Here is a 13,844-nt window from a genome sequence, read left to right as displayed (position 1 = left end):
AAGGGTTCCCTCCAGGCTAGAGTCAAGGAAGGCGTCCTGAAAGAGGGGCATCATGCACAGCTTTGAAGCTGGGACCATGCCAGGTCATCGGGGCTCTGAGCTGGACAGCAAAACACGTGGGACTAGAGCACTTACAGTCTGGTGCATGCACCGAGTGAGAGAAGTTCCAGCCTTCTTTCTCTGGAAGAGCCCAGCCAGGTGCAAATAGATGGCAGCCACATTCCTGAACATGCCTCCCTTGGGCCTTGGGACACTGGTGACTTCTCCTCCAGAGGCAGAGAAGAGGGAGGAGAACGCTCTGGCCAAAAAATGGCTCCGAGGCCAGGGTATGGATCCCACACACACAGCTCTAACAATAACAACAACAACAGCAGCAGCAACAATAAGAGCTAATATTTATTGACTGGTCACTGTGTGCCAGGCATGGCAACAAGTGCTTTCTTGCATGATTATCCCTCACATCTACAACCCCCTGACCCCCAGAAACCAGAGGGACCCTTTCAAAATGTAAATTATCTCTAACAAAAGAAAAAAAAAGATCCAGGTGAAGATCATGGATGACCCCTAACACCACAGGGAGAGTTGATCCCACATTATGTTCTGAGTCTGGAAACACACACACCTCCTGCAAATTACCTCCGTGCTAAAACCAAATCTAGATCAGATCCTGCCACTGGGTTACTAAAACACAAGGGACAGAAGAATATGTTAAATGATACCATGGAGAGGTGATCCACAAATGACTTTGTTTCTTCAACAAATAAAGTGAAGGGGGAAAACGTCCAGGGCAGGATAGATGAAAAGAAACTTACATTTAAAAAATGAATGCAGGGGCGCCTGGGTGGCTCAGTGGGTCAAGCCACTGCCTCAAGGTCCTGATCTCAGGGTCCTGGGATTGAGTCCCACATCGGGCTCTCTGCTCAGCAGGGAGCCTGCTTCTCCCCCCCCCCCCCCCAATGATCTCTCTCTGTCAAATAAATAAATAAAATCTTTAAAAAAATAAATGCCAAAAAAAAAAAAAAAGAATGCCTTGAAAAGGAAGAAAAATGTTGGAGGGCTTGATGCACAATTTCAAAACTTACAAGAACCAAGAAAGGATGGTATTAGCATAAGGACAGACATATAAGTCAATGGAATCATAGTGAGAGTCCAGAAATAAGACTCTCCCATGGTCAGTGGTCATATGGTCACTTGCCATATGACAAGAGTGCAAAGAAAATTCAATGTGGAAAGAACAGTCTTTCAACAAATGGTGCTTGGACAAGGATATTCACAGGCAGAAGAGTGAATGTGTACCCCTACCTCACACCATACACAAAACTAACACATTGTAAATCATGGATCTAAACACAAGAGCTAAAGCTATAAAACTCCCAGAAGAAAACAGGAGCCTGTCTTTGTGATCTTGAGTTAGAAGACGGTTTTGTAGGTACGACACCAAAAGTGTGGGCAACAAAAGAAAAAAACAGATACAAGGGACTTTACCCGAATCAAAAACTTCCGTGCCTCAAAGGATACCATCAACAGAGTGAAAAGATAAAAGTATGGGGGTAAGTATTTGCAAATCATGAATCTGAATTTCTCCAAGGAAGATTACACAAAGGGCTAATATAGGCACATGAAAAGGTGTCCAGCATCCTTAGTCACTGGGCAAATGCCACTTCGTACTTGCTAGAATGGCCACAGCAAATATCGGGGGTAATTACAAGTGTTTCAAGGATATATGAAGCTTATCAGCTAGAGACTTACATGGCAAAACACATTCTCTTTATTTTTATTCTTTAGAGATTTTACTTATTTATTTGAGAGAGGGAGAAAGAGCATGAGTGACAGGTAGGAGGGGCAGAGGGAGAGGGACAAGCAGGCTCCTCATGGAGCCTTGAGCCTGACCCCCGGACCTGGATGGAGATCATAACCTGAGCTGAAGTCAGATGCTTAACCGACTGAGCCACCCAGGAGCCCCGCAAATTCTCTGGACAGTAGGAACAAAATTCAAAGAAATCTCTATCACCACTGTGTTGGAAGTCCCAGCTGGTGGGGCAAGAAAAGGAAATTACATGTATAAGACCCGAAAGAAATAATATCCCACTGGGGCGCCTGGGTGGCTCAGTGGGTTAAGCCGCTGCCTTCGGCTCGGGTCATGATCTCAGGGCCCTGGGATCGAGTCCCGCGTCGGGCTCTCTGCTCAGCAGGGAGCCTGCTTCCTCCTTCTCTCTGCCTGCCTCTCTGCCTACTTGTGATCTCTCTCTGTCAAATAAATAAATAAAATCTTTAAAAAAAAGAAAATAATATCCCACTATTTGCAAGGGGATACAGTTAACTACACACAATAATTCAAATATACAAACTGGTAAAATTAACGAACGCTCAGCAAGGTGGCTGCCTTTAAGATCAAAATGGGAAAATAAATGGCATTGCCACCCCTTCCCCAAAATGCTGCCTTTCTCTTTCTTTGGCCCTATGGCCTGCAGGTGCATTAAATACCCTTGGGCACCAGGAAAACATACACCCAAAAGACAAACACACAAGTCAGAGGATTACAAATGTCTAACGATGCTTCAAGGATGTTGAGAAACTGAAAGCCTGGTACATTGCTTCTGGGAATGTAAGTGGCGTGGCTGTTACGCAAAATGGTCTGGCAGGCCCTCCAAATAATAAACACAGAACTACCTAAGATATGACCCAGCGGGACACCTGGGTGGCTCAGTTGGCTGGGCGATTGCCTTTGGCTCGGGTCATGATCTTGGAGTCCCGGGATTGAGTCCCATGTTGGGCTCCCTGCTCAGTGGAGAATCTGCTTCTCCTTCTGACCCTCCCCCTTCTCATGTTCTCTCTCTCTCAAATGAATAAATAAAATCTTTGAAAAAAATAGCAATAAGCACTTCTCATCTTGAAGTTGCTTCGGTCAGAACATATCTACTAAAAAAGAAAAGATTCAGCAAAGACATTCAGAAACAAGGGTAGGGCAGAGAGAGGCGTTTGCAAGTGCCGTTGGTCCACGGGAGCGAGGGCTGAATGTGGGTGCTAGGCAGACGTGTGGCCACTGCACGGTTCTTTCTCCTTTTCTGTAGGTCCGACTTGGTCAAAACAGAAGGCTGAGAGGCAGAGGAGACCCCCGCATGCAGTGCATGTGATGAGGAAACAGAAGGCAAGCAGAGGACAAAGCAGAAGCTGACACCCCACAACACCCTCTCCCACGACCCGCGGGATACATGGGACATGGCTCAGACGCTCTGGGCTGCCCTAAAGGCAAAACAGTTAACTCATGAGATCACAATCCTGCAGGACCTGAATCTCCCTCCATTTACAAATGTCCTGGTGATTTACAAGGAAGAAGCTTTCGTATCAATAGCCTGACTTCCAGAGACCTGTTACTCAGTTTCCCGAAGCCCTAACATCACCATAAAATTGAGGGAGGCTGAGGCAGGAGGAAAGGTCAATAAAATAGAATTTCTTTTAAACCTGCAGCTCATTAACAAGGACGTGTGATAGGAGGAAGCTCCCAACTGTCTTACTCTTAATGCCTTACTAGAAGGAAAACCAACTTTGACAAATAGCAAAGCCTCCGGGATCCTGTATGTCTTCTTTGATACATGAAAGTTCTTTCTCGAAACCTCCCTTTTTCCTTACCTCCCCCAAGTCGCATAGTCTATAATCAGCTGCCCCTCACAACCTGGGGCAGCAGCTTTTCCTGCTCACAGGTCCTGTCCCCGTGCTTTAATAAAATGACCTTTTTGCACCAAAGACATCTCAAGAATTCTTTCCCGGTCGGCGGTTCCAGACTTCACCCTGCTGAACCTCATCTATGCTCATTCTAGAACCACATCACATGGGCATCTGGGATTGTGATCCACAAAACCCCGGGCTATAAATGGTGCCCCTGCCATCCTGGACCCCTCCCCCACAGGGCAAGCACTCAAGAAAAACACACCAAGGTGTTTATTCCTTATCAATCTCTTAGGGAATGTCTGGAAAATCTGGTAACTGATTGAGCAAGCGGGGTTACAGGAAAAGGAAGAACGGGCTGAACTGGACCTCTTTGACCCGAGGATGCAGGGCTCAGAGCCAGAGATAGAGACAGAGAGAGATAGACAGAAGGCTCACCCTGGGAGTTGCATGTGGAGAAGACCCCACCTCTGTCTGGGGGGTGGGTGTGGAGGGGGGTGAACCAGAGAGAAAGAGTCTGCTTGGTTTTGAGTTAGTCACTTCAGGTTCCCCAGGTAATGGGGCGCCAGCCTCCTTGAGACCCTACACCACCCCATACCCCGCCCCCTCCAAGCTTGACTACTTAGGACTTGTTAGTTCTCATTTCAGGTTCGAAACTGTGCCAGGCAGGAAAGGCTGGGTAGATCATACCATCCTTAGGCACTGTCACTCGAGGGTGGTCCTTGGGGAGAGGGCTGTGGGGCCCGGGGCAGGGGGGAGCGCCCCCCAGCAAAGCTTCATTAGACTTGCAAATATCTAGACATCCGCTGTGTGGGCTCCATTGAGGGTCCCCAGATGTTAGGGGTGAGTCTGAGGGACGAATGTGAGCATTGACTGGGTAACGTACGATACAAAGAAATCAGTAATTTATTGGCTGTGCTAATGGTATCGGGGATATCTTTCTTTCCTTGTAACAGTCCTTATATTTTAGAAATGTCTCTTTTTTAAAAGATTTTATCTTTTTTTAAAAAGATTTTATTTATTTGTTTGACAGAGACACAGCGAGAGACGGAACACAAGCAGGGTGTGTTCAGTCTTCCCGCGGAGCAGAGAGCCCGATGGGGGACTCGATCCCAGGAACCTGGGATCATGACCTGAACCGAAGGCAGACGCTTATTAACCGACTGAGCCACCCAGGCACTTTAGAGATGTCTCTCGAAGTACTGACAACATAATATCTGGGATTTGCTTCAAAATAATCCAAAATGGTCCAGATGGTGGAAGTAGGAAGCGGATAGGGGAACAGAGGGAGTAAGCCAGGCCATGGGTGAGACTGGGCAGGTCAGCACACTCTACTCTACTTTTGTATGTATTTCGAAGGTTCCACACGTCTGAGGTGGAAGTCACAGCCACAACATGGAAGGAGCCTGGGCCTGTGATAATCGGGGAACCATCGGTGATCTCTGGACTTGGGGGGAGGGGATGGATCTTGTTCAAGATGCTGTGATTTTGGGGCGCCTGGGTGGCTCAGTGGGTTAAGCCACTGCCTTCGGCTCAGGTCATGATCTCAGGGTCCTGGGATCGAGCCCACATCAGGCTCTCTGCTCAGCGGGGAGCCTGCTTCCTCCTCTCTCTCTCTGCCTGCCTCTCTGCCTACTTGTGATTTCTGTCTGTCAAATAAATAAATAAAATCTTTAAAAAAAAAAAAAAGATGCTGTGATTTTGTTTTCTTTTTCATTAACAGGAAATTAGGTCTCATGGCTAAACCCTCATCAGTGCCCTCAGTCACAGATCAGGAGAGACTGAGAAGTTGCAGTGAGGGAATGCATGCCAGGGGCCGGGGGTCTCAGTGAGAGGCTATTGGAACTTATTATGGAATTTGGACTTCGGCAAAGTAATTTGGGGGAGGGTTCAGGGAAGCTAGATCACTTTATGGTTCGATATCACAATAATCTTTTTTTTTTTTTAAAGGTTTTATTTATTAATTTATTTGAGAGAGAGTCTGCATGAGCGAGGGGAGGGGCAGAGGGAGAGGGACAAGCAGACTCCCCGCTGAACGCAGAGCCACAGGCAGGGCTCAGTCTTAGGACCCGGAGATCGTGACCTAAACCTAAATCAAGAGTTGGATGCTTGGTTGGGGCGCCTGGGTGGCTCAGCGGGTAAAAGCCTCTGCCTTCAGCTCAGGTCATAATCCCAGGGTTCTGGGATCGAGCCCCGCATCGGGCTCTCTGCTCAGTGGGGAGCCTGCTTCCTCCTCTCTCTCTGCCTGCTTCTCTACCTACTTGTTTTTTTGTTTTTGTTTTTAAAGATTTTATTTATTTATTTGACAGACAGACAGAGATCACAAGTAGGTAGAGAAGGGGCGCTGGGTGGCTCAGTGGGTTAAAGCCTCTGCCTTTGGCTCATGTCATGATCTCAGGGTCCTGGGATCAAGCCCCGCATAGGGCTCTCTGTTCAGCGGGAAGCCTTCTTCCCCCTCTCTCTGCCTACCTCTCTGCCTGCTTGTGATCTCTGTCAAATAAATAAATAAAATATTAAAAAAAAAAAAAAGAGTTGGACGCTTAACTGACTGAGCCACCCAGGCGCCCCCCAATAATCATCTCTATAGGGAGGCAGGTTCAAGTGAGGCTGGCTATACTTGGAGAACCAGCCCAGGTGTGCCAGGAGAAGGGGGGCACTGGGTTTCCAATGGCTTCGACAACGTTCATGTCCGTTTGTGTTCAGACATGATTGCAGAGCGTTGTGGTTTTTTTTCTTCTGGATTTCTCATGGTCGCCACGTGGCCTTGTCTGATACTGGTGTACCATGCAGTTGTGTTCAACACAACACAAGTCCTATCTGTGGGTGTCAGGCCAGCTCCTAGATTCTAGAGGCTGCTTTTCTCTTCCTAAATCCTCCTACTAAGAATAAAATCCAAAATCTTTACCATGTTCTAGAGGGTCCTGTGAAATCAGCTGTGAGGCCACCTGTCCCAGCCATTTCCTGCCACTGTCCCTTTCGCTTGCTGTCCATCCCCGGCCACACTTGCCACTCCCATCTACCTGTTAGTTGTGGCCCTATATCCACTCTCCTTCTAGAGCAGTGTCTGCAAACTTTTTCTGTACTGGGCCACAGTATATACTGTGGGCTTTGCAGGACCTACAGTGTCTGTCACAGCTCCTCAGCTGTGGCAGGGGCAGTCTGCTACTCCCTTTCCCTCTGCCCCACTTCCCCGCTCATGCTTCCTCTCGCTCTCCTTCCTTAAAAAAAAAAAAAAAAAAAAAAAACTTAACAAAAAATAAAGCTGTATTAACAAACCCTGGTGGCAGACCAGGTTGGACTGTGGACTCTCCTAGTGTCTTGAATTCTCAGACATGTCCACGCTAGGCCTCCAGCAATTTGTCCATAATGCTTAAGTTTTCGTCCCCCAGAATTGGGCCACGTGGAAGTCTCTGTTCCTCTAAGTCACGATTGTCTGTATCTGCTGGTTTGTCTAATTTTGGAGGCAATTGTTTGCCCTGTGACCTCCTTTCTCAAATGGGCCTAAGGTGTTGATTTTTCGGTTTGGCCAGCTTCCTGCTTGCGAGGATGGTGGGATGACTTCCAAGCTCCTTTTGCACAGGACTGGAAACCAGAAGTCCAATGAAACCCGCCTGTTCACGGAATTTCATCACTACCCGTGGAATGCTCTAACTTCATTACAAAAGAGAAATAAACAAAAATAATTCATAACGCAATAGTCAGGCTTGCCCACTCTAGAAGATTCCATGAAGTTGATAGCTGCTTGCACCTGCTTACAAGAAGTAAGTTCAGCCTGACCAGGGCAGCTACCCAGCTAGTCCCTCCTTAACCCCGACGCAGCCCAGCCTCTTCCCCTGGGGTCTTTCAAAGCATCTCAGAGCACTGACAGTCATCCATTCTGTCCAAAGGTGGGGCACCGCCTCCCTCCGTTCTTCAGTCATTACCTTCTCCTCCAGAGCATCTTCTGGGGCCCGGCCCTGGCCTGGGGCTGAGACTAGAGTAGGGACCAGGAGCTGTCCGATGCCCCCAAGCACTGTCTCCTTCATTCGTCCTGCAAGTATTTCCTCATAAGTACAAAGACATGTTATGGTTTGAACTGTGTCCTCCAAAACTGAATTTGAAGACCCCGGGCATCCATGAGTGGAAATAGGGTCTTTGTAGATGTGATCTATGTAGAATAAGGTCATACTGGATTCGCGTGGACCTTACTCCAGGATGACTGGTGTCCTTCGAGGAAGGGAGAAGAGACACAGACACACAAGCAAAGGCCATGGGAAGACAGAGGCAGAAATGGGGGTTGGGGAGGTGTCTGCAGGCCAGGGAGCTCCACGGATTGCCAGCAACACCACAAGAGAAAACCATGGGACAGACTGACCTCTAGAGGCTTCGAGAAAGCATGACCTTGCGGACATGCTTGATTTGGGACCTCTAGTCTCCAGAGCACTGAAAGAAAAACTTTTGTGTAAAACCACGCAGCTTGGTGGGACTTCGGGCTGGCAGCTCCTGGAAACTAACGCAATGGGACACCAGAGGGCGCTCCAGGAACGGGCTGGGGGAACGTGGGAGTTTGGGAGGGCTCCCTGGAGGAAGTGGCATTAGCACAAAGCCCCAAAGCAGGGAAAGTGACCCTGGTGGAGAGGGCGGTGCAAAGGCCCCAGAGTGGAGGAGGGCTGGGAGATGTCAGGGGCTGAGAAGTCGTCGGGCCAGAGCTGATGCTCTAGTTTCTCAAACTGAGTCACTTCCCAGGGGAACCCTGCAGGAAGTACTCCCTGGCGGCTATAGCTAAAAACCAGAGCTTGGAGCAACAAAAGGTAGTGTAATTATTATCTGAGGAAGGACATTCCACAGTGTCATGGGGGAGGGCATCCGGGTGCCTCGGCCTCAATCAGCCAGGGGACATGAAGTCCATGGTCAAGTCTGAGTGTAGTGCTGGTCACAGGAGGCACCTTCTGTCTGTTCCAATGTTCTAGGGGGACCGGCTGTCCTGCTTGCTCAGGATTAAGGGGTTTCTTGGGACCGCGACCATCCTGGGCACATGGAGAGGGTTGGTCTCCCTGCCGAATACAGGGATGGCTGCCCTGTTCTGGGCCCGATGTCCTGCTGATTCCTCCAAAGGGACCCTCTTCTGTCTCCTGACTAAAATCTCCGCATGTCCAGCAGAACAGTCCTCTCTCTGACACCCTTACCCACATCATTCCACACCTATGAATTCTGTCCTTTCTCCTAAAGTGACAGTACCTCCTCTGCCCTAAATTATACCTCTATCATCTCACTGGATTCCAGTGGTGGGACTAATATTAACACAATCAGCAATCAGCTCTAATCTCCCGAGCGCTTGCTTTGTACCAGGCAATGCGCTAACTGGTGACTCCATATGTCATCGGACCCTTTTAACAGCCCTGGAAAGGCAGGTGCTTTCCTCACCTACATGAACAGGCAAAGACACTGGTAATAATGATAAAATAACAATGAACACTCATACTGAGCTCCCAGAGATTGGAGAGGGGTCTGCAACACCCAATGCCCAGCACAGGGCAGAGGGTCACACCCCCAAGGGAAAAGATCCCTTTTCCCTTGGCTCTCGCCTGTCCTCTGCCACCACCACAGACCCTCACCCCCTCTGGGCGCCACCTGACTCTGGGGAAAGGAGGTGCCTTGGAGTAAACTGGCTCCACAGAGGGCAAAGAGAACCCGTGCTGGATGAGGATGTGCTGAAGCAGTGGCACTGCCTCAGGGCTGGAGCTGGACACCAGCAGCCGCTTCTCCTGCAGCAGACTGCCCAGGCAGGGGGTGGCTGGTGTGTATGGGCTGGGGCAAGTCTCAGGCCATGGGAGTGAGCATCACACTGCACCATCCGTGGGCAGTTCTGTCCTACTGTCGCCAAACTCCGTGCCCACGACTGGGCCCTGAATAATTCCCTGGAGAGATGATTAGAACATAGACTTCGGGGTGCCTGGGTGGCTCGGTGGGTTGAGCCTCTGCCTTTGGCTCAGGTCATGAGCCCAGGGTCCTGGGATCCAGCCGAGCCCCAAGTCAGGCTCCCTGCTCAGCTGGGGAGTCAGTTGGGGAGTCTGCTTCTCCCTCTTTCTCTCCTTCTGACCACCCCCCACCTGCTTATGCTCTCTCTCCATCTCAAATAAATAAAATAAAATCTTAAAAAAAGAAAAAAGCAGCACAGACAAATGGATACTCAGGGGCAGATACTCAATGAGAAATAAGGGATTTTGGTAAAGTCACTCATATTTTATGGATGGAGATACTAATGACCAGGGAGGGGAAATGACCAGGCCAGATTCTACCAGGACATGGTCATCTGAGTCATGGTCCTGGCATTTTTCTCATCTCCGCATGCTGGCTGATCCAAAAGACATTATGCACTAGGCAGAGAGTAAGCTGCTACATAAACTTTCGCTGAATGACAGAATGAATGTCTATTACTCTCACCAGACAGTGAGCTCGGTCAGACAAGGACTTTCCTCTGTCTATCTTTTTATCATCACCACTTGGCTCAGGGCCTGCCACACGATAGGTGCATATCTTTTCATTGCCCCAGCAAATTTTTATTGAATTTCTATTACATGCTATGCCTGTGCCCTATGCCACCACTTACATCAACAGTGAACAGGATACCTTCTTTTCTTCAAGGAGCGCACAGTCTAATGAGGGAGACAAGTAATGAGGCCATTTTAATTTAGTATGAACCTCAATATACAAACAGTTCTTATAAATCAATGACAAAAAACTAAGATCTCCAAAGGAAATAAAAAGTGGGCAAGATATAAATTCACAAAAAAAAGAAAATAGTTGATAAACTTGAAAAGGTGCCAAGCCTTACTCATAATTAACAAAATGCAAATTAAAATGAAACATTATTCTCTGCCTCTCAAGGTGGCAGAGGATAAGAAGACTGAGACTCACCAAACTGATACTACCAGACACTATGAGGTTATAAGCCATGATCTGGGAAACACCAAGTTAGAATGTTCGCCGGTGTAACTTTTGGAGGGCAACTTCACAATAAGAATACACATTACTCTTTGACGTTGGAAAGACTTCCTCTTTAGAAATTTATCTTACAGGGGTACTCACACATACACATAAAGAGCTCTCGATGATCAATGCAGTGTTGTGTATGGGACAGAAAAACCTGGAGACAATCCAATGTCCATCAGGTGGGGGCTGGTTTAATATATTCTGACTTATCCATACAATGAGAAATGGTGCAGCCACTAAATGGAGTAAGATTAAGATTGCCCTTAGCGTTCTAACATGGAAAGAAATATAGGTTACATGAAAAAGGCAGGTTGATATCAAAGATTACTACAAAGCTTCAGCAAGCAAAACAGTGTGGTACTGGCACAGACACACAGACCACTTTTGAATAGAGAGCTCAGAAATAAACCCAAACATATGGTCAACTAATTTTTTTAAAGTCTTTTTTTAAAAAAAGATTTTATTTATTTATTTGACAGAGAGGTAGAAGGAGAGCACAAGCAGGCAGAGCGGTAGGCAGAAGGAGAGGGAGAAGCAGGCTCCCCACTGAGCTCCCCACCCGCCACGGGGTTTAATCCCAGGACCCTGAGATCTGAGCCAAAGGCAGTCACTTAACTGACTGAGCCACCTAGGTGCCCCCATATGTCTTTTCTTTAAAAGTAATCTCCAGGGGTGCCTGGGTGGCTCAGTGGGTTGGGCCTCTGCCTTGGGCTCAGGTCATGGTCTCAGGGTCCTGGGATCGAGGCCCGCATTGGGTTCTCTGCTCAGCAGGGAGCCTGCTTCCCCCTCTCTCTGCCTACTTGTGATCTCCCTCTCTCTGTGTCAAATAAATAAATAAAATAAAAATAAAATAAAATAAAAGTAATCTCCACAACTGGCATGTGGTTTGAACTCACGACCCTGAGATCAAGAGTTCCGTGCTCCACTGATTGAGCCAGCCAGGTGCCCCCGGTCAATTGATTTTGACAAGGGTGCCAAAATAATTCAATGGCGAAGAAACAGTCGTTTCAACAAATGTGCTAGGACAGCTGGGTGGCCACAATCGAAAGAATGGAGTTGGGGGGTGTCCGGGTGGCTCATTCTGTTAAGTGTCTGCCTTTGGCTTGGGTCATGATCCCAGGGTCCTGGGATGGGGCCCCACATCAGGCTTCCTGCTCAGCGGGGAGCCTGCTCCTTCCTCTGCCTCTGCCTGCCACTGCCCCTGCTTGTGCTCTCTCTCTCTGTCAAATAAATAAAATCTTTTTAAAAAGCTGTTAATTATTAAAAAAAAAAAGAAAAGAATGGAGTCAGATCTCTACCTCACTGAATCCACAAAAACTGACTTGAAATAATCAATGACCTTGATCACATTCTTGCTACTGTCCTTTGTGTTTTTTAAAAATATTTATTTATTTATTAACCTATAATGTATTATTAGCCCCAAGGGTGCAGGTCTGCGAATCACCAGGTTTACTTCACAGCACTCATCATAGCACATACCTTCCCCAATGTTCATAACCCCATCACCCTCTCCCTCCTCCCCTCCCCCCAGCAACCTTCATTGCTAATGTCCTTTGATGTACAAATTTTAATTTTTATGAAGTCCAAACATAGAATGACCTTACAACCTGGCAACTTCACTCCTAGGTATATACTGAAAAGAAATGAAAATGCATGTGTACACAGAAACTTATGCACCAATGTTCATAGCACCGTTATTCCTAATTGCCAAGAGGTGGAAATAATCGTGTCCACTAATGGGTGAGTGAGTAAATTGTGGCATATCCATACCATGGAATATTACCCAGCCATTAAAAGGAACAGGGACATAACAATCCATGCTACAACTTGGCTGCACTTTGAAAACATTACACTGAGGGACAGAAGCCAGACATAGTCACATAGTATGCAGTTCCAGAATAGGTGAATCCTTACGGTCAGAAGGTCAGTTACCAGGAGACGGGAGGGAAAACGAGGAGTAATTATTTAATAGGTAAGGGTGTTTCTCTGTGGTAATGAGAAAATTCTGAAAACTAGAGGTGGGAGTTGCACAATGTCGTGACCATTGTAAAAGCCACAGACCTGTATGTTTCAGAACAGTGGGTTGTATGTTATGTGAATTTCACCTCAAATCTTTAAATTGTATGGTAATTAAAAAAAAAAAAACCGTTGGTTGAAGAACAATATAATCCCAGTTGCCTTTTTTAAATTACAGAGTGACAGGTACGTTATGAGATGGTGTGCAAATGTACGCATATAGGAAATCCTCACTCCGCACTCCCCACTATAATGCGAGACTGTAAAAATGGCCAGGTGACCCGAAATCATTCAAAGGGAAGTTAATAATTAGTGGGAAAAATTATGATTGTTCTGTGATCTTTGGAAGTTGCTGTCAAACATTAAAAACTCTCCAATGGGGGACGCCTGGGTGGCTCAGTTGGTTGGACGACTGCCTTCGGCTCAGGTCATGATCCCGGAGTCCCGGGATCGAGTCCCGCATCAGGCTCCCAGCTCCACGGGGAGTCTGCTTCTCCCTCTGACCTTCTCCTCGCTCATGTTCTCTCTCACTGTCTCTCTCTCAAATAAATAAATAAAATCTTTAAAAAAAAAAAAACTCTCCAATGGTTTGTTATAAACGTAGAGGGAAATGAAAAAAATAGTAAAACTAAAAATAATAAATTTAGTGTTTACTAAATCAATGCCACTTAAATTAGAAACATTAAAAATTAAAGTGTTTTCTTTTCTTTATAAAAATATGTCAGTGGAGGGGCGCCTGGGTGGCTCAGTGGGTTAAGCCGCTGCCTTCGGCTCAGGTCATGATCTCAGGGTTCTGGGATCATGTCCCACATCGGGCTCTCTGCTCAGAGGGGAGCCTGCTTCCCTCTCTCAATCTCTCTCTCTCTGCCTGCCTCTCCATCTACTTATGATCTTATTTTTTCAAATAAATAAATAAAATCTTAAAAAAAAAAATATGTCAGTGGAGGGGCACCTGGGTGGCTCAGTCGTTAAGCATCTCCCTTCAGCTCAGGTGGTGATCACAGGGTCCTGGGATGGAGCCCCACATCAGGCTCCCTGCTGGAGTGGGGGGAAGCTGCTTCTCCCTCTCCCACTACCCCTGCCTGTGTTCCCTCTCTCGCTGGTCTCTCTCTGTTAAATAAATAAATAAAATCTTAAAGAAAATAATAAATTAGTGGAGGGGGGCGCCTGGGTGGCTCAGTGGGTTAAAG

General features: G+C 47.2%; 1 protein-coding gene across 8 annotated transcripts in view; it reads right to left on the bottom strand.

The window, feature by feature from the left end:
* KYAT1 (kynurenine aminotransferase 1) overlaps positions 1 to 13,844 on the bottom strand; it is a 34,702-nt gene that overhangs the window by 11,875 nt on the left and 8,983 nt on the right. For 2 of the 8 annotated variants that reach the window (XM_032306263.1, XM_032306264.1), the window contains exons 2-3: positions 10,735 to 10,874; positions 136 to 349 (exon numbers count right to left, since the gene is read on the bottom strand). The exons of 3 other annotated variants lie outside the window; for them this stretch is intronic. In XM_032306263.1, the coding sequence (XP_032162154.1) occupies positions 136 to 231 (96 nt within the window). In that variant the 5' untranslated portion in view covers positions 232 to 349; positions 10,735 to 10,874. The remainder of the gene's footprint in view (positions 1 to 135; positions 350 to 10,734; positions 10,875 to 13,844) is intronic. 3 more of the 8 variants (XM_032306262.1, XM_032306265.1, XM_032306270.1) reach the window with 2 other exon arrangements.

This window comes from Mustela erminea, chromosome 12 (genome assembly GCF_009829155.1).
Source record: "Mustela erminea isolate mMusErm1 chromosome 12, mMusErm1.Pri, whole genome shotgun sequence".
NCBI lineage: Eukaryota > Metazoa > Chordata > Mammalia > Carnivora > Mustelidae > Mustela > Mustela erminea.
Note: the sequence above shows the minus strand (reverse complement) of the source record. Positions and strands in the feature narration are given on the sequence as shown.